This window comes from Typopeltis vanoorti, chromosome 25 (genome assembly GCF_054136105.1).
Source record: "Typopeltis vanoorti isolate ZY-2024b chromosome 25, IOZ_Tvanoo_1.0, whole genome shotgun sequence".
NCBI lineage: Eukaryota > Metazoa > Arthropoda > Arachnida > Uropygi > Thelyphonidae > Typopeltis > Typopeltis vanoorti.
Window position 1 is genome coordinate 55,157,971 of NC_143573.1, and position 22,167 is coordinate 55,180,137.

Genomic DNA, 22,167 nt, shown 5'->3' on the forward strand with positions numbered 1-22,167 from the left:
CAGTAACTTCCACTTCCTTTAAAAGCTAGGCATTCTTTCTCTTCAAGACACTACTTTTCACCAACTACTTAACACTGTAAAGATCCCAAATCCAACCTTTCTTAGAAAACTGTTCACTTGAGAGTGGTAACTTAAACATCCCTAAAAATTCTTGCTGTTCAGCAGAGAGCAATTTGGCTGATAGTGATTCCTCCCTCACTGACTCACTTCACTTTTTCCACCATTTTAGTTCTGTTTGTGTTATTTTACAGAGCTACAACAACATAGAAGTACTTGTCCTTTTTACAGTTACTTCCACAAACACTGAGCCACTGAATTGGCAATCTGCATTACTCTACCTTCTATCTGTAACATCCTTTTGACACTTAATAAATAGAAATCTTTTGCTAAAGAAATATAACTGTTTTTATTATTATTATTACAGTGTATATTATGGCTCATAAACAACATCACTTAAAGGTAAGCTGTCCCACTTCCACATTTAAAGTCACTATGCTTGCAAAGAATTGCAAATGCTTGATATAAACACATGTGCACACACGTACACACACGCAAAAAAAAGTTACCTTGTTCTGATTCCTTTTCCTGCCTTATTTCAGCTAAAGTTTTAATTCCAAAATTCAAATGATCTTGTACTATAAAAAAGTTTGAAAAATACAAAGCTAATTTGATACTGGTAAGTAGTTGAAAAAAGAGAAGAAAATAAATCATGAAAACAGAATCATGCATGTACATATTTAATATGGAAAGAAACAAAACATATAAGGAAATCGATTAAAACTGCTATTTCACTTTGACAGGAAGCTTAGTTTCCTGAAAATAATAGCTAATTTCCATAGTTGTTAATAACAATCTAGCTAACTTTTCTGGAAAAAATACTAAATAAAACTAGTATGATTGCAATACTTAGTTTAATTATTGCAAACAACTTATTTACAGTCCAATATTTTGCTATCTCAAGCTGGCATTATTTAAGCACTTATGACAGACATCAATACAAAATAAGACACAAACTAAAGAATGTTACTGTTTTGTTCTTTGTGGTTGTCTTAAGTAATTAATATCTTTGGGATAAATGAAAGTTAAAGCAGGAGACCAAAATTTGTACAAAAGTAATCCATGAGTTCTGCTGTAACTGAAAAGGTTCTGTAAAAAGCTACTTTCAGGATTGAGATGAATTAGTTGGAATTATGGCTAAGGTTATAAAACAACTAAGGCTATAAGAATTAACACACATAAACATATTTATGTGTGTTAATTGCATGTGTGTGTGTGCTCTAGCCAGCTTACCTGTTTTGCAGAATGACAAATCCTGTTCTTCTGCTGACAGTTCACTTACCTTCATTTGAAAAGATGTTGCAAAGACTCTTTTGCATACTATGTGGAATTCAAATCAGATCTTTCCCAGCCAAAGGAACAGGAACAGCCTTTATAATGTAAAACTTAATATACACAATAATTTTGCTTCCCATCCCCATCTAATTCTGCTTTTATTGCATAAGCATTTTTCATGTTCTTTCTTTCCATCCTATCTATTCAAAACAGGAGATTTGTTTTTGGTGGATAGCAACTGTAAATTGTGCTAATTTTGTGATGTTTCAGAAGAAAGCATAATTTATCTCTTGTATCTTCAATATAAAGTTGAGGCAGGAAGTGGAAACATCTCTGTTCTTTTCCAGCAGTTTGGTGGGACTTTTTTTTTTTTGTTATATCCATTTTATTGTAAGTTATTTAGAGAGCTTTTTATTCTAGAAGTAGTATTGTCATGGCAATGAAACTTGCTCTACACTGGGATTTGACCTGATTAAAATTAAGGCCAAAAACTTAGGCAATCAGAGACCAGATTTCTGGTTAATAGCATATATTCCTTAGTTAGTCTACCTGTTTTGTGGAATGAAAAATACAAAAAAAACCCTGCTATTTTTATATGAGATTGGTATCTCACCATAAGCTGACCCCATTTTAGTTTTATTAGGTTCGAGATGGATTGAAACCTACATCTATATAGATAAAGACAAGAATTTAAAGTAAAATAAGAAAAAAGGTTTTCCTACCTTTCCAAATAGAGTATTAAAAAAACAATCTAAAAATAATCCTTACTTAGCCTTGGTCATAACTTTTCGGTAGCACTTTGTCAAGTTCCAACATTAGACCTCATATTACTCAGGGAACACAGTGACCAAACCCGCCTTTAAATATTGCTAACAATGTCGGGCTTGATATAGCTAATAACCTTATGTAAGCTTCGTTGCCTAAAAGAAGTCTCTTAAACAGCTAACTCTATACTCTTGATAATTTACACAAAGACAAACATATAATTACTAGAGCCAATAAAGGCAAAGCTGCTGTGTACTCAATACCAGTGAATGCAATTTGAAAATGAATGTGTTACTAAGAGGTCATACAACTTAAAAACCTCTATGACCCCACTAATTTCCAGAAAAAAATATTAAAAAGACTGCCACACTTTGGTTCCCTGAATTAGTTAAAAAAATCTCAAACCATTTAGTTGCTCCATACCTGACATACAGTTTACTGAAAATTCATAAACTCAATAACGCTATTCGTACAGTAAATGTTATTCCTTTACTTCATAGTTATAAGGTTATCAGCATTCGTTATTAAAAAAAATTGTAGAAACAGCTACAATGTTATTAGTAAAACTTCAGTTTAATATAAACCAAAATAATCACTCAACATTTTGACATTCATATCAAGGTCATCATTTGGAGTATCCACATATCTACAAAAAAAAAAAAAGCTATGTTGCAATCTCCATAGTATGCTAAAGTTACAGTAATTTGTTCAGTAAAATCGCTTACTGTTATTGTATATTATAACTGTTTAATGTTATTTGTTACAGTAAAACCATTAAAACTACTGGCCTTACATCTGGTAAAAAAAAAAAAAAAACGTTACTACATCAAAGAGCTACAGTCCTGTTATTTATCTATTTGGTTACAAATCATTGTCATTATTATAGTAATTAAGAGAGACCTCCAGGGAGTCAGGGACTCATCAAGGGAGGCCACATACTACATGCATCAGCTATCATACTTATTCCTGAATTAATTCACACTGCTTGCACTCACAACATCCAATGGCGATCCATTCCAACCACACATCATGATCTAAGAGAAAAATCTAGCCCTCACACCCTTCTTGGTGGCCTTCATTCTCAGCTTCCAAGGATGCCCTCTTGTTCTTTCCTCATCATCCATAAATTGAAAAATTCCATCAATTGAAATCCTGTATGACCCTTTCAGAAGTCTGTAAGTCTCAATCATATCACCCCCTCTTTCTCCTGTTTGTTAGTGTCTGCAGCTTACAAATTTTCAATCTGTCTTCATAATCAGTATTCCATAACCCTGACATCATTTTTAACACTCTTTCCTTGTACTCTCTCCAATATATCAGAATCAAAAAGGAAACCAGACCTGCGCACAATAGTCCAGGTGAGGTCTTATCAAGGCCTTGTAAAGAGGCAAAATGACATCCTTATCTTTACATGTGAACATTCATTTCAGGATTGCAATTATCTTTTGAGTTGTATTTGCAATCTTTGCTACATGGCTCCTGAACTTCAACTTCCTGCCTACTAATACTCCAGGATCCCTAGCCTCATCAGTTTCTTCAAGCATAATCCCAATTAACACGTTCATTGCCAATCACGCGATATCACGTGATGTGAGTTCTCACCAGTTGGCCGATCACGCATTATCGCGTGGACGTCGCTATCAAGTAAAAAAAAAAATTGGCCACCACACGAAATTCCAATTTTCAGCTTGGCAATGAACGTGTTAAGAGATATATTAAGCTAGAGAGCAACATGTTCTCACATAAATTAGAACAAAACAGTATGAATGGTGGCCAGTAAGAGTGAAATTATTGCTTAGAGTCCTAAAGTAAGAGTTTCTGGAAACTTGAAAAATTTTAAGTGAGCTGAAAGAATTCTTGGGATTTTTATGCCACCATTATTGTTAAGATTGGGATGGTTGATCAAAATTTCATAGGCTTCTTCAAATTTGTTCATACCAGGTTTTTGCATGATATAAGGAACAGGTGCTTTAAAAATCAATTTGGTGTAGAATGTTAAGAGTGTGATCTGAGAGGCTTTCTTTACCAAAATTGTTAAATTTAATGTCATTTGTGTTCTTTTTTTTATGGATAGGAATTGTGCATCCAGTTTCACCAATATAGGGTATACTGTATCAATTACAGATGCAATGGATACAGTATACTCCAGGGTGGGTCAAGGTGTGTGTGTGGGGGAAATCCTTGGAGGAATTGAATCTGTTTTTTTAAATTTTATAGGTGCTTTAAAAGTAGCATTAAGATTTCAGTAGTGTAAAATTCTATTTAGTTACCTCTTGTATCTGTTTATCTGATAATGTGTGGGATAGCTATGGTTTTACTGTAATCCAGGAAAGGAAGCGAGTTTTGATTTTCAATTTCAATACTAAATTGCATGTGCTCATATTGTTTGTTCAGGTGGCTAAGGAATATGTTTAAAGTTTGCCGGCCATGTGGTCAGATAATGAAAACATTGTCTAGAATCTAGACGATGTTTACCAGAAAAATCTAGAGCATGCTGCTCAAAAGCTTTCATATAAAAGTTAGCAATTGGGGATAGCAGTGAGTGCATAGCTGTATACTCTTTTTGTAGGCAAAAATTATTTTACCACACGAAGTAACCGGAACATAGTAAGTGGATAAAAAGAGAGCTATGGTATCCAGCTGAACTTTTTTTATAAGAGAAGAATTGTATCATTAGGGCATTTGTGGAAAAAGGCAGAAACATCAAAACTGACTAATAAATCACCTTTGCTGAGCAGTATATTTTTAATTTTGTTTATGAAGTGTTGTGTGTTCTTTATATAGGAGGGAGAATGACCTACTAACTCATAAGTGTTGATGCTAATTTCTTGGCTAGGTAATAATTAAAGCTATCTATACCTTCAACTATCAGCTGAAACTGAACATTATGTTTGTGTTCTTTGGGAACCCCTTATATTCTAAGAGAGCAGGTGAATGGGTAACAGTTTTTTAAGTGTCAGATGGGCAAGAAGTGACAGACTTAAGTAACTTAACAGTTTTCTTCTTAATCCTGTTAGTTGGATTATATTTCACAAGTCGATAAGTACTGCTATCAGAGACTAACTGATTCATTTGATGAATGTAAACAGATGTGCTTGCTTAGGAAAACCATGGCATTACCTTTGTCAGACTTCGTTACAAGTATATCCTTATTAGATTTTAATGACTTGGCTGCTGCTAGTTCTGTTTTGGTGAGATTGCTACATATAGTTTTCACTTTTATGAAAACTATATGTAGAAATCTCTATTAGAAACATTACCAGTTTCTAAACAAATTTTATCAGCTATATTACTTTGAAGAAATTTAATACCTCTTTGTATGTGGTATATAGTACTGTCATCACCATCATGAACCATGAGCACACTGCCTGATGGTGTCAGATGCCTCCTTCACTATCTTCTTCCACCTTTCTTTGTCCAGTGCACAGTGTCACAGTTTCTGTAATCCCATTCCATACCAGTCCTTTATGTCATCTATCTATTCTCTGTATGGCCTACCTTTTCTGTTTACACCATTCATAATACCAAATATGAATGTCTTTATCTTCCAATCCTTACTCATTCTGCAGATGTGTCCAAATAATTGCAGCTTCCATTGTATAATCTTCTGCATTAAATTCTCTTTTGGTTGTATCTTCCAATAGGTCTCTTCATTATATAACATCCACTTTATTAACAGTTCTAGGTGCCACTTAACCAGCATCATATCCATCCCCATTTGTTCTAATTTGTATAACAGTATTCCATGTGTTATTCTGTCAAATGCTTTTGCAAAATCCAGCAAAATCATTTTGTAGCCATTTCTTCTATCCAACTCAGCTGTTCTCTATTATAAAAATAATAAATTTAGTTTAATCCTTTATCCAAGTGTGAGCAAACAAAGTTTGCGCCTGAAAGTATCTTCAGGACTGGGTTAAGGTGGTACAACACCAGGGCAACTCGTTGCAAAGGTGGAGCAAACTACCAACACTCCTATCTCAGTATCTCCTATAATGCAAAACACATCTCCTTGCGGATATGTCTAATGTTATGCATTAAGGGAAGGCATAACATTAGACATATCCGCAAGGAGATGTGTTTTGCATTATAGGAGATACTGAGATAGGAGTGTTGGTAGTTTGCTCCACCTTTGCAACGAGTTGCCCTGGTGTTGTACCACCTTAACCCAGTCCTGAAGATACTTTCAGGTGCAAACTTTGTTTGCTCACACTTGGATAAAGGATTAAACTAAATTTATTATACTCTAACCAAGTGAAAAATAAACTTTCTATTATAAAAAGTTAGTAAGGCATGATCGATCCTTCACAGAGCCATGTTGACCCTCATACAGTACCATATTTTTTTATCTGCCCATTCTTGAATTCTCTTTTTTACCAATTTTTCTAGTACTTTTATCACCACACATGAGATACTGATTGGTCTATAATTTGCCACTGTAGTCTTAGAACCTCCCTTATGCAAAGGAATAATTTTGTCCTTTTTCCACTCCATTGGAACTCTACAAGAGCTGAGACTTACAATATAGGTAAACAGCTCAAAGCTTAGTCAAAGGCATTGCCAGTTCTCTTGCACATTCGTGCAAAACCCCCCAGCTGACATCCCATCTATCTCACAGCTGTATTTACATTGAGATTCTGCAATATCCTAAGAACCTCCAATTCATCCACCATTTCTACATTAGTGTCTGTCACATAGATTAAAGCAGTAACCTCACTAGGAAGATATGCTTGCTCAGTTACTCAAGTATTTTATCTGCATCTTTCTCCTTGTGACCATCATCACTCATTAAGGTTAATCTTCCATAGTCATTCTTCCTCTTACTTGCCACATAACAAAAGAACTCACTGGGATTTCCTTTGGCCTGCTTGGCTAAATTCTTCTCATAATCTGATTTTGCCTTCCTTGCCTTGTACTGTTCAAGAATTTGCTGGTCACCTTTCTCTTTATATACCTTCCACAGCATTTTCTTCTTCTGCAGCTCATGTTTAATGATAATAATAATAACCCTCCTTATCCTAGCTATACAATTTAATACTGCTTCCTCTAGATGACCCTTAACTATATCCCACTGTAGTCTTAGAACATCCTTACCATGCACAGTGTTTCATGCCATGCTACAGATTTAAGCTTCTTCCTATTCCATCTTCCTAAGCATGTCATAATCACCTGCCTTGTGGTTCCACAAATATCCCTTCTTGACAGAATGCTTTACAATTTCCCAAATCAAGACTGCATGGTCACTTTCACCAATTGGAGGTGATGTTGTCAACTTTGTTATGGATAGCTCTTCTGATCCTATGACCAGGTATGGTGAGTGTAAACTATGAATAGATTTAAAACACAGTTTGATAATCTTTTTGTATGAGCAGGAAGACCTCTTGCAATGAGTGTTTGACTCCAGGGTGGTCCAATAAGACATATAAGGCTGTCTGTCTGTTTTGTAGAGAAAAATCCATAGCCAACTAACTGACCCCCAGTTTAAGAACTTTTACAGTTTTCTTTTGTCCTAAATAGGAATAAAATCCAGCATGTCTAAACAAAGAAATGCTGCATATGACAAGAACACTAAACTGAGGTATGACAAGAACAATAAAAATTGAGTGTTAAGTATTATTTGTCTGTTTACAAATAAACAAGTAAAATTATTGGTAAAACTATATACTACAGTACCTATGTAGCTTATTCATATCAACAATGCCTTCTAGTTGTAAAGCCATAGGTTTGAATATCCTTATCTAGGATACAAAGAACCTTTATCAAATCTTTTCACATGAAAGTTAGCCAATCTCATAATGAGGTGGTAGGTTTCCTCCCCTCCCCAGAAACCCATATTTTCATCTTGCAAAACAGGCATAGCAGACAATGCAGATAGATTTATCAGCCCCTGTCATAAGCAGTAATCAGGTTTCTAAGAAGTCAGGTTATTTGACTGTAAACATACCCATGAGCCTAACACACACAAAAAAAAAAGAAGATAACTATGATACAAAAGAAGATAACTATGATACAGTTTATAAAAGCATAAACTGTATGCATATTACTGCATCAGTAACATTGTGATACATTTCTCTGTGTTTAGGAACCCTTTGCTTGTTCTGGTATATTGTACTATAGCCATGATTTTTGTCACTGAAATGGTCCAGATAAAACAATTCAATACATGTAATATTTGGTGATCCTAACTCATCAAATTTCATTAATTCTACCAAAATCTAGGGAAGAATTATCATTATGGTTTCAAATGTTTTCAAACACCCAGAAGTGAAGACTGCCAGTATTTCTAAATAACACTCACACAGATTTGTATTCATTAAAAAGTCACACCATCATCTTAGTCATAAAACTGGGACTATTATAGTTTCAATACATCATGCCCACGTTTTATGTTTTACAGATAACTTACAACATAAAGCATTGCATTACATCAAATCCACCTTCTTGACAAATGATTTCAGTGAAGTCTTTATTAACAAAACTTTCAAGTATAGGATTTCTGCCTCTTCTGCTTAAGAAGAAATTACTAATATTTCACTTCTGTTATGTTAAAGGAATATCCGAACATATGAATATTTTATAGCTCTCAACATCTATGTGGCATTATATCCGGCAGAAAAATCTCTACCAAAACATAAGCTCCTTCCACTTAATTTTCCAGACATCTATCAGATTTCTTGCTCTTGTGACTTATCTTATTCAGATTATTAATTATACAGATTATCTTATTTTCTAACCAGTATATTTGTTATTTCCTAACAATATAAGATATTCCAGTGAGAGAATTCTTCTGGTTTCCCATTACATTTACGAAGCTATTCTGAAACCCATTCTTTGTCCATTGTGAGGAACATAAATCTGATATCAAGTATCTTAACCCTAAACAATCTGACTTGCTAAACATTCATCTTTACTATATCTACTATATATACAATCCTGTGGAATAAAGAAAAAAAAATCCTACATAAGAGCAGATTCCATATGAAACATCTTTATAATGAAGCTTGTGAAACATTACTACACTGTCCAAATTTAAATAAATCTGATGGCCTACATTTATCTCCCTTATGAAATATAGTTTTTAAATTTGCTAACCTTTCAATATTTTATTATATATATTTAACATTAGGGATTGTTTATCTTCATAAAGCTACTATGGCACTTTTTTATAATCTTCTGTTAATCATATATTATGTTGTTCCATTATGCCTTACAAAATTCTACAATTAAAATTATTTTGTTTAATATAAGTTAATCATTTTTGTATTTCTACTAAAAAAAAAAAGAACAATATTTTCTGAGTTGTTGTTACTTCCTGCAGCTATTTATGCATTTCCTAATAAAATATTCCAGTGAGAGAATTCTTCTGGTTTCCCATTAAATCTACAAAGATATTACATATCATATAATCTGAATAGGCCAGCAAGCATTGTAAAGCATATTAGTTAGTGTTCTGATTTTTGATCATAGTTTAGTATAATTCCTAACGTCACTAAAACACAAACACCTAACGTCTCGATCTTAACAGCACGAGGGATTATGACATGTTAAATTTCACACCATAGAGTCACTGTTACTACAGACTAGTTCCACACTATATATTTACCACAAACAAATTCTGGAAAATATGTATTATATGTCTGACTAATTGCAGCATATGAATATAACCAAATATGCATGTATGAAGTAAAGTAATTTTATTAAACTAAAGAAATTAATAAATGGAGAGAAGACACAAGAAATAAGAAAAGTCTCACTGACTACATTATTCTTGAATAGTAATAATTTCATGCACCTTCAGAATAAGAGTATATACAAGGATTTGAAATAGGAAGTGATCATTTAGTTTTGAGCAGGATAAAAATTAATATCATACTCAAAAGAAAAATATGTATGAAAAATTTAAAAACAATCAAAGTTGAGCAGCTTTCAGAGGTGAACCATAGGCTCAAATAAACAACTATAATCAGAGAAAAAATAAAATACTTTAAGAACAATAACCTACAAACCCTGGAGACTTAGCAGGAAAACTGCAGAAAATAATGGAATAAACCAGAGAGGATTGTGGTGAATTTGTCAGCAGGATAGAAAATTGAGAACTACAAAAAGAAGAAAGCATATCTAAAGTTCCTAGCAAGTAAGTCATATGCTCTGAGAGAATGTAGAGAAATGTAACCAAGTGAAGTAATGTGTAAAAGTAGTTAAAATAAAATTCATGGGAAGTCTCATAATAAGAATATAACAGATAAATATCAGGAAAGTTGCAAAATGTTCTGGATGCCTATTGAAGAAAAGCTAAGATGTGGAGGAAAGAGTGCTGTGAAAGTAATCAGACATGACAGTGACACAAGCACTGGAGATAATGTAGATGTTTGGAGTAATTACTGTGAAAGATTTAAATGAAACAAGAGTGAATCTACAACCTCTCAAATATTTTTTACTATCAGAATGGTAGTAAAAAATATTTGAGAGGTTGTAGAAAGTTTTCTCACTTGGTTACAAAGTATATTATACTTGATAAGAAATAGAAATTATATTTTTGTTTTAATTCTTTAACCAAGCATATGCAAATAAAATCTCCACATAAAGTATCTTCATGACTAGTCTACTTATATATAGAGGCTGTTAACTTCACATGAATTGTTTCAGTAACTCATAATGCAAAACATGGTGAAATTATCAGGTGGTGGGATAAACATATGAGTTTGAGTGGTTGGCCGAGTGGTTAGTGTATCTGCTCTCCAGCCAAAGGGCTGTGGATTCGAATCCCGCCGTGGGCATGGATGTTTGCGATTGTCTTTGAAAATACTAGTAGTGGTAGTCAGCAGCAGGTGGCGTTGGTGTTGTAGATGAAAGCAGGTGCAGTTAGTGGAGACGGAGAGTTGTGGAGTAGGTGCCTCGATGAGTCTTTGGACTCCCTGGAGGTGTTACATAATAATAATAATAATAATAATGCAAAGCATGTTTTCTTTTGGATATGTATATTGCTATGCATTATGAAATGGGTAACTACTTAGACTAGATTTGACATTCATTGAGATATCATCAGGGAGAACTAGACCTAGGAGGACACTAAGTTAACATACATGTCCAAAGGAAGAGTGTTTTGCATTATAGCATACTGAGACACTTTGTGTGAGGTCAACAGCCTCCACATTGTACAAGTAGACTAGTTGTAAGGTTATGTCATGCGCAGACTTTTTTTCATTATGCTTAGAATTAAAATTGTGAAGTATAATATACTTTGTAACTAAGTAAAAAAAAATAAAAATTTCTGCAACTATCTCTGATCCAGAGTATTTTAATAATATGATGATACATTATTTTCCTACATGCATATGGAAAATATGACTTCCTTCTGCACTGATTTAAACTTAGTATCTTCCTAGATCTTGCTCCTAATGATGAGACCTCAAATAAAGGTTGAACTCGATCTGGGTATCTCTTCCCATAATGCACAATATATATATATATATATATATATATATCCAAAAAGAAGTGTGTGCTTTGCATTATGGGATACAAAAACAATTCATGTGAAGGCAACAGCCTCTATATAGAAGTAGGCCTGTCATGAAGAAGATACTTCATGTGTAAACTGTTTGTTTACACTTGGGTAAAGGATTAAAACAATATAATATAATTTCTGTCAAGTAAAATATTTGAGATGAATACAATCAGGAGTACACATCAATAGTTGAGAAAGAAAAATCTGCCAAAAGCCTGAAATGTGGAATGTCAGCTGGAGTAGATGACCAGAAATACTCAAATATAGAGAATTAAAGCTTTACAGCAATTGCACTGCATAATTCAAAAGGCATGGTCAGAAGGTTGAATTCTAAATGACTAGAGTAGAACTCTCATTGCATAGATGGATACTATGAGAAAAGGGAAATAAAACAATGTGAGAATTAAAGAGGAATTTTCCTGAGTGTTCCAGTAAGATTTATGCAGCCCTATTTCAGAAGAGGATAAGAATACTGTAGAAGAGAAACTTGGAGAAGAAGCCGCAGTCAAAATAAGGACTGACAGAATCAGATTTTCACTTTAAAGAAAGTAGTTGAGAAATCATTGGAATATAACAAAGATCTGTATTTAAGTTTTGTAGAAAAGGCATGTGATAGAAAAGGCATGTGATAAGATGCCAAGAGAAAAGGTGTTCAAAATGCTACAAGAATATGGTGTAAATGAGCATTATATTAAGCAAAGTGACATTAAACCTGATATCAAAAGTGGAGATATCAATCTCACCTTTTTACTTTATGATGGTGATGTTATACTCGTAAATAAATCCATTACAAGGTTTCAGAGGTCTTAGAACTAGTCTGAATACTGGTTGAAGAAAATTTAGTATGAAAATCAACAATACAAAAACGAAAACTGTGAAAATATGTAGGAACTTAGAAAATATTAGTTGCATCTTGAATGGAAAAAGTACAACCTTTCAGCTATTTAGAACATGATTTTTAGTGAAGATGGCAAATTAAATATGGAACCAGGCAAGAAAATTAGAAAAATTAGTATGGTAGGATGCTGAATGTGAGAATTGCAGAGGAATTTCTCTACTAAGTGTTGCAGTTAAGATTTATGTATGCATTCTTGAAAAGAGGCTGAGAAAAGTTGTGGAAGAGAAACTTGAAAAAGAACAAGCTGAGTTCAGGTATTATAGAGGTTGTTAGGATTAAATTTTCACTTTATGACAAATAGTTGGGAAATCCTGGGAATATGCAAGCATCTGTACTTAACTTTTATAGATCTGGAAAAGGCATATGACAAGGTGCCCAGACAAAAGCTTTTCAAAACACTACAATTATATGGGGTAAATGGAACATTATACAAAGCAATACATAGTCTATATTTAAGTTGTAAGTTGGCAGTTAGAATTGAAAGGGGGTACAGGAACACAGTTTGATGTAAAATCAAGAGTCAAACATTGCTGCACATTATCTGCACTCTTATTCATCATCTATATGGATTAGATTATGAAAGTGGCATTAAACCTGATATTAGAAACAGAGATATTAAACTTAGCTCTTTGCATTATTTTTCTTAAATACTCTTAAATACATCCATTGTAAGTCTCTGATATTCTCTAACTAAATTAAATAACAGCTGTAACAAATCTGGCATGAAAACCAGCAATAAAAAGAACAAAACTAAGAAAATTGGCATGAGTATAGAAATATCAGCTGCATTCCCAATGGAAATCTTGTAGAACAAGTAAAATATTTCAGCTAATTAAATTTTGCCATCTTCACATGTGAGAACTGTTCTAAGAAAAAATTAGGAGATTGAACAGATGGTATCAGTGGATCACATTAAAAATGAAGATATTATAAAGGAAACTGACATTCTTAGTGTTCAAGAATGTGAGAGAGCAGAGCTAATCTAAGGTGGTAAAGGCTTAAACAAGATGGCACGAAAGAGACCAAGATCTAGGTGGACTAATTCAGTCTGAAATGCCTTAGAAGAACAAAATGTTAGATTCGACAATATTGGAGTGCTGAAGAGTAACAGACTAATTTGGAAGAAAATTGTTGAAATCAGATGAATAATAATGTAAACTTAATCATGTGGTGCTATCATAGTAGCTTGAACAGCCTTTGAGGGTACATATCAGAAAAATGATGATGATGGTGATGGTATTTTGGGAAATTGATTGAATAAATTTATATAGAATAAGAGAAATTAGTCAAAACACTAAATCAGTTTACACAAGACAATATACACCAATTTTAATTTCTGAATCTGAGAGCTGGGTTAGAAATAAAACACTTAGTCAAAGACGGAAGAACACAAATATGAGAGTTCTGAGAAAAATTAGGAGAGTAAACAAGATCACATCAATGACAGGACCACATTAATAATGAACATATTAGGAAGAAACTTGACATTATTAGCATCAAGAAATCTGTGAATAGAAGTAATCTCAGGTTGTATGGTCACTTAAATAAATGGGATGGGAAAGATTAGCAAAACAGCTAATAATTGATGCTAAGATGGCAGGAAAATGGCCTGGAGGAAGACCAAGATTTAGGTGGATTGATGCAATTAAAACTACTGTAGAAAACCGAAAAGCAGTATAAGATCCAAAAGAACTGGAATCCTGACAGATAACACTCTAATTAGGAAAACTTTTGACAGAAAGTTAGTAATTATGCAAACTTTCTATGTAATACTGTCATAACTGGTAACTGGTAATTAGCTTACGGAATTAACAACGCATATGAAGGATATTAATTAAAGGCAACTTTAATGAATAACTTCTATATTTTGGCAATGTCATGTTGCCATCTTCAGGAACATAAAAATATGGTATGTGCATGAAGGCACTAACAAAAGCAAATGAGGAAGAAGGCAAGAAACTAATATTGTTCCTAAAGTCCTAATGGTGCCCTCTGGTGAGCTAATATTGTTGTCTTGGCTGTTGGGCTGAAATTCTCATAATGTAAGTCTCCCCAATTTCGGGCAGTTTCATGCACCCAAATTTGTTGAAGTTTGGAACGTTTTTTAGAGCTGCTGATGATTCCTTGAATAATCTTTCATAGTTAAACTTGCTACGGTGTATTATTTTAGTTTTCTTCCAACGAATTCTATGGTGGGTATCTAAGGCATGTGGTCTACCAGCCCAGAGTGGCTATACTGGTGAAACTGGATGTAGTCTTTGTGTTCTGAAATCCTGATATTTGCTGTCCTGCCTGTTTGGCCAAAGTAGGACAATTTGCAGCTGCAAGGGACCTGGTATACAATACTGTCATAGTATCCTGTAAATCCCTTGAAAGTACATATCAGGAATATGATGATGATGAAATAAATTAATCATCAAATACAGGTGATTGACCTCTAAATTGCTGGCTGAGCGGTTAGTATACACACTCTCCAACCAACAGGTTGCAAGTTCGAATCTCACCATGGGCATGGATGTTTGTGATTGCCTTTAAGTAGGAGATGAATTTCATCATTATTGGAAACATGATATGGTTTGAAAAGTTCCATGTTTGGTCTCAAGAGCAGGGTATTCAAGACTATGTAAAAAATAAATGAAAAATATATAAATCTGATAAAAATAGAAAAAAAAAATCCTTAGCCCACCCACTGTACAAAATATATTATAAGTTTACACATAACCTTTCATGGATGAAAGCAACAAATAAAAATAAAAAATAAAATAAAAAAATTTTCTATGGAGATGGGAAATTTGATGATGACATAAATAAATTAATCAATTACAAAATATAGCATGAATCCTGAAGAACAAATACAATTAAGTCAATCTTATCAGCCTTCTTATTAAACTATTTTCTATAGAAATGGGAAATTTTAGTACTTCTGGGATCGGATCAGTTCAGTTCAGTTCAATGAAAATAATCATCATTAAATTTAGTGTCTTCAGTAGTCAAAGGTGTAAGGATGCTATGGCATTAGGATGTTGGCCTAAGGTGCTGATGTCAGAAAGGCATCAGTAACAGAATATTTTACCACTTATCAAAACTATCACACACACACACACAAAAGAAAAAAAGGTGCATAACTAGGAATTTACCAAGGGTGCCAAAAACCCAGCTACACTACAGTGTTTAGTAAGTTACTTTTTAACTGTCTCAGGATATAAAGGCTATATCTCTACAGCTATGTAACACAATGAACACAAAACAAATTATGGATTTAATCAGACACAATTAAAAAAAAGTGTCATAATAGCATTCTTATCTAGTGATGGCAGTCATTATCAAGCAGCAGAACTTGTAATTGTTTTTGATCTATATAATTCAGCTTATTTTTTATGTATGTAGCATATTACTATGTGATTCTGAATCAGATAGTCATATGCCTAATTTTTTGATATTATTATTTTTTTATTATTATTCGTGACACCTCAAAGGAGTCCGAAGACCCATCGTGGAGGACACCTACTGTACAACTCTTCGTCTCCACTATTACACAGAACCTCTACTACCAATCACCTACATCAACACCATCTATTGCCCACAACCACCATCACCACCACTAGTATTTTTCGTCTGTAAATTGCGTGTATTCTGAAGGGCCAATCTGTCTGTGTGTGTGATATATGATGGTAAAAATGATCTTTATACCAAAAGTAAGTTGGGTCATCAATATGAGTAAAGATTCCAAATATCATTAAACTTCAGATGAATGGCAGAATGAATCAACTAAGTGCATATGTACTGCTGTAAAATGCAACAAGAATACTCTCACATATAGACCTAATATGAGTGGACCTGGTTTGTTCAATGGATAGCATCTTTCTTCTTTATCCAACATGGTATGGATTTGAATCCACTGTGGACATGAATGTTTGTCAGTGCTTTCGGTGGCTACCTTTTTAAAGGCGTGTAGCAACTGAGAAAGTTCCATGTTTGGTTTACCACATATTTCAACCCCCAATCCATCCAATGTGATAATGTATTATAGGCTTACGATCTTTCCTTTTGTGGATGGGATTCACATTAAAAAATAGGGTTCTGATCTCTAAATTCATTACCATTCTGCCTTCCTCTACACAAAACTTACTCTTCTAATCAAAATCCCATTATCAGCTTCTTAACAATACAACCATTTTACTTTTCCCAGCTACACTCGCTACAACTCTTTCTATCTTAAAGGTGGTCGTTGCTCTTATGTTTGCTTTGATATCCCATCTAAGAGGGTTGCCAACATGGAATCTCCCCATTTTTCAATCTTCTTCATCTCAAGGTTTTTAAACCTCATTCTGCATGTTTCCTTTGCTGTCTCCATTACTTCCCTAATTCGGAGAACATCTAAGAACTTTTTAATTTCTTTCTTCTAATCTACATAGGAACTTCATTAACCAGGAAGTCAGTCTTTGGTAGTTTCAAAGTTTCCTTCAATATCCACTTCCAAAGTTCCAGCTGAAAGGAACAGTGAGCATTTACAAAGAGCAACCAAACTCAAACTTACTTAAAAATGCATGTACACAACAGAATTCCATATATTCTCTTCCAACACTTGTGCATATTTTTCTTACTTTCAGCTTGCAATTTGATAAAGACCCTTTTGCTCTACAGAGCACATCTCAACTATAATCATTCCAAGAATCATGTTATTTGACACTATAAGCAATGCATGGGATGTTTCCATACAGTTTTACTCCTTGTTTCTCTGGCTGGTGTATTTCTTTCAGTTTCCCTTTCAGAAACTCTCAAACACTGCTAAAATAATAATAAATTTTAGCAGTACAAAATTATTATTGGAGTGCTTAAGGATCAAAGCTGTATAACTGAGAGGAGACCTCCACAAAGGCTTTAAAGGAATGCGGAGAACTGACCAGCGCTTCTGACCTAATGTCCAATGCTCACCTTCTCGTGGTGCAGCCTGTTGGTTATCTACCTGGATACTGAACGAATGAGGATGGGCTGGCAATTTGAGATTAAGCCGACCAAATTGTATTCTTATTAGCTTAAACCAATATACAAAATGATGGTACAACATGACAAAATTTCATGCCGGCTGGGGCATCACCCGGTTAAACAAGGCCCCCATTGTTTTCACCAGGGAACCAGGGCGAACATTGAAAAGTCAGCTACTGGAAGAAATCTGAATGCACACCCCAACTCAACATCACCAGAGTTAAAGAATGGTACTATCAACATAAGAAGCCTGAATGACAAAGAAATGGAGCTAGCTGAAGAATTAGATAAGTACCAGATCGACATAATAGGGGTGACTGAAACAAAAAAGACAAAAACTGGTGAGATCTTTCTGAGCAATAAATACAAAATGTTATATTCAGGAAATGACAATCAAGGAAAAGAAGGAGTAGCCGTAGTATTCAACACAAAATACGAGGCTATTCTTCTTGAATGGCAGACAGTCTCAAGTAGAGTGATGTGGGCTAATATCAGAATGGGGAATTGGACAATGAGACTTATTTGTGACTATGGTCCCACAGAAGGTTCTACTAAGGTAGAAGTGGAGGAATTTTTTGATGCTTTCGAAAAAACAACTGACACAATGAAAAAGGAAAAGATGGTCCTTGATGGAGATCTAAATAGCAGAGTAGGAAATGATTGTGAGACATACAAAAAATATTTTGGGAAAATTTGGAGAAAAGAGCAAAGCTAATAATAATGGCAAATACCTGTTGGATTTCTGCTCAGGACATGGACTGGTTATTACTAATACCATGTTCCAACATAAAAATGTACACAAATTCACATGGAGAGAAGAAGCAAGGAATAAGAAAAGTCTCATTGACTATGTTATTACTGACAGTGATGTTTTCTCCCTGGTGCAGGAAGTGATCATTATTTAGTCTTGAGCAGGATAAAATTGAATTTCATATTGAAAAATATGAAATGTCTCAGATATGAACTGTAGACTAAAATACACAAAGATTATTGAAGAAAAAATGAAAGAGTTTGAGAACAAGAACCAAACCTTGGAGATTCAGTGGCAAGCCTGGAAGAAAACCCTGATTGATTCAGCCAGAGAGGCATGTGGTGAGGTTGTCTGCAAGGATAGAAAAATCAGAACTCCCTGGTGGACACAGGAAGTTAAAGAGGCAGTGAAGGAAAAGAAGAAAGCATATCAAAAGTTCCTGGCAAATAAGTCAGCTTTTGCTCTTAGAGAATACAGAGACAAATGTAAGAAAGCAAAAAACTCTGTAAAACTAGCTAAACAAAAGTCATGGGAGGACTTTGGCAAGAACATAGAAAATAAATATCAAGAAGGTGGTAAGATATTCTGGAGGTCGTTGAAGAAGCTTAGCAATGGAGGAAAGAGTGCTGAAGGAGTTAGAGATGATAAAGGTGACATAAAAACAAGAGAAAAAGATATCCTTGAAGTATGGAGTGATTACTTTGAAAAATTGCTAAATGAAACAAGCAGTGATAGCACAGTGATAAAAAAACACTCAACAGGCATACAGTCAATAATACATATCCATTCTTGAAGTAGAATAAGCCATCAAAGGCTTGAAACGACCAGAAATGCTGAAGTGTGGTGGTATAAAAGTCTTACAGTGGCTACACTACATAGTTCAGAAAGCCTGGACAGAGGGACGAATTCATGATGATTTGGGTAGAGCTCTAATAGTACCTATATATAAAAAAGGGAAATAAAACTGAATGTGAGAATTACAGAGGTATTTTCTTACTGAGTGTTCCTGGCAAGATCTACAAGTATACTTGAGAAACGGTTGAGAAGAATTGTGGAAGATAAGCTTGGTGAAGAACAAGCTGGATTTCAGGCCAAATAGAGGCTGTCAGGATCAGATCTTCACTTTACGACAAATAGTTGAGAAAGCATGGGAATATAACAAAATCTGTATTTAAGTTTTGTCGATCTGGAAAAGGCATATGACAAGGTGCCAAGAGAGAAGCTATTCAATACGCTACAGTTATATGGTGTCAATGTGGCATTATATCAAGCAATACTTAGTCTTTATTTGAGTTGTAAGTCAGCAGTTAGAATTGAGGGAAGTACAGGAAGATGGTTTAATGTTAAATCTGGTGTGAGACAAGGATGTACATTATCCCCTCTGTTATTCATTATCTATATGGATCACATTATGAAGGAAAGTGGTATGAAACGTGATATCAGAATTGAAGATGTTAATCTCAGCTCTTTGCTTTATGCGGACAATGTTATACTTTTAAATAAATCCGCTACAAGTTTGCAAGATTCCCTGACTAAATTGAATAACTGTTGTAATAGATATGGTATGAAGGTCAGCATTAAAAAGACAAAGACAATGAAAATAGGTAGAATTGTTGAAAATGTCAACTATGTTATGAACGGGGAACCTGTGGAACAAGTAAAACATTTCAGCTACTTAGGCACAATTTTTAGTGAAGATGGTAATTTAAATATGGAAATAGACAACAGAATCAACAAAGCTGGTATGGTAGGAAGTCAACTAAATAAATTCATATGAAATAAGAGAGAAATTAGTTCGGAACACTAAATTAGCTGTATACAAGACAGTGTTCAAACCAGTTTTAACTTATGGATCAGAAGTAAAACACTTGACCAAAGACTAGAGACCGCAGATATGAGAGTCCTGAGAAAGATTAGTAGTGTGAACAGATGGCATCAATGGCAATACCATATTAAAAATGAGGATATTTGGAAAGAACTTGACATTGTCAGCATCCAGGAATGCGTTAGCAGAGCTAATCTCAGGTGGTATGGTCACTTAAACAGAATGAGCAAGGAAAGATTAGCAAAACAAGTGTTCTCTGCCAGGTTGGCAGCAAAACGACCCAGAGGAAGACCAAGATATAGGTGGATTGATACGGTAAAGTCCCTTAGACGATAGAAATATAAGATCTGATAATGTTGGAGTCTTGACAAGTAACAGGCTGATTTGGAGGAAAATTGTAGATAGGAAGTTAGTAATGATGTAAATTTTTCAGTAGTACTATCATATCTTGTACACCCTTTGAGGGTACATGTCATGAATTTGATGATGATGATGATGAAATTATTATTGAAAATAATAATTTTGATATAATATATATAATAATGTATATATATAATACAATATAGATATAATATATATATAATAATATACAGAAAGTACAAAATTATTATTGGTATAAGGGCCAGCCTGGTTGGTAAAGTGGTTAGCATATCCACTCTCCAGCCAAGAGGCTGTGGGTTCAAATTCTGCACAGTGGCATGGATGTTTGTGATTGTTCTACTAACTCTTTGTGGAAAGGCCATTTGCAATCCAACTACTTCTAGCAGAATATTTCACTCCCAAAACCTATCAAGTTACAGGAGTGACCATATAGTATCAAAAAATGACATCACACGTGAATAACTAAGTAGTGGTATAAAGTATGTTTCTCCCATTCTGCATTAAACTGTCATCGTTTATCTAGGTATTTATTTCCAATAAGTGGCTCAAGAGAGTCCTTTTGTATATGAAGAAAAGCAACATTCCCTGCACAGACTTGAAATGCATGCAAAAAAAGATGATAAACTAATTCAAATTTTTTTTTTACTTTGTTGTTGAAAAAAGCTGAAAGTACAAAATCTGTCACATACATTCAGAGGTCTAACTAGAGCCATCATAACTTTTGCCCGTACCTGTTTCCGAATCCTTTTCAAAATGCTGGTTATTTTCCAGAATATTACCAAAAGCTGATTTCCTGGAAACGCACTTCTCAAATTATACATACAACTAAGAAAAACTCCTCCTAACATATCAAATACTTCACATTGATGGCTGCAATAATTTTTCATCCTCAAGAAATTACAAAATGTTAAGCCATTTAAATACTAAATAGTCCTCCTGTCTGAATGATATCTCTCCTGAATGATCCTATGGTATCCTTCCTATGCATTCCTTAGGGTGGGTTGAGCCCCCCACCCCAAATGAGGGGCTTATGATGAATTAATACAGCCAGTTTGTCACTCCTCTGCTGCATCCCCCAAGGACGATATTCATGTCTGTAATCAGCGTGTGTTCATGGGGCCAGTTTGCCTGTTCTGGGGGCCGAAAAACCCGAGTTTCCAGTTAAAAAAACCCGTACCTCTGTATGACACTGGCTAACTCACCTTTCATCAAAACAAACCAGATAAAGATTCCTCTTGTCACTGATGGGAATCGAACCCAGGTCTTTCTGAACTATGAAGGCTCGCCTCCTGAATGATATCATCATCAGATTCCTGATATGTACCATTGGGGGGGGGGGGGGGGAGTACAGGATATTGTGATAGTACTACGAAAAAGTTACACCATTATTAACTTCAGATCAACAATTTTTCTCCATTAATCTTTTATCAGTCAAGACTACAAAATCAGATGTTATAATTCTGTCTTCTAAGACACTTTTTACTCTATCAATCCACCTACACCTTAGTCTTACTATGGGTCTTTTTCTTGCCAAACTGGAAAAGAACACTTGTTTTGCTAATCTTTCCTTTCCCATTCTATTAAGTGACCATACTATCTGAGTTTAGCTCTGCTAACCTAACACATTCCTGAATGCTAACAATGGCAAGCTCTTCCCTAATATACTCATTTTTAATATGATACTGCCATTGATACCATCTGTTCACTCAGCACTAATGTTTTTCAGA

At 34.4% G+C, this 22,167-nt stretch overlaps 1 protein-coding gene across 3 annotated transcripts in view; it reads right to left on the minus strand.

The window, feature by feature from the left end:
• Nucleotides 1-22,167, minus strand: part of LOC150092757 (uncharacterized) — a 480,655-nt gene that overhangs the window by 136,070 nt on the left and 322,418 nt on the right. For 2 of the 3 annotated variants that reach the window (XM_090414390.1, XM_090414389.1), the window contains one exon: nt 567-635. The exons of the other annotated variant lie outside the window; for it this stretch is intronic. In XM_090414390.1, coding sequence (XP_090270516.1) covers nt 567-635 — 69 coding nt within the window. The remainder of the gene's footprint in view (nt 1-566; nt 636-22,167) is intronic. 3 annotated transcript variants of the gene reach the window in all.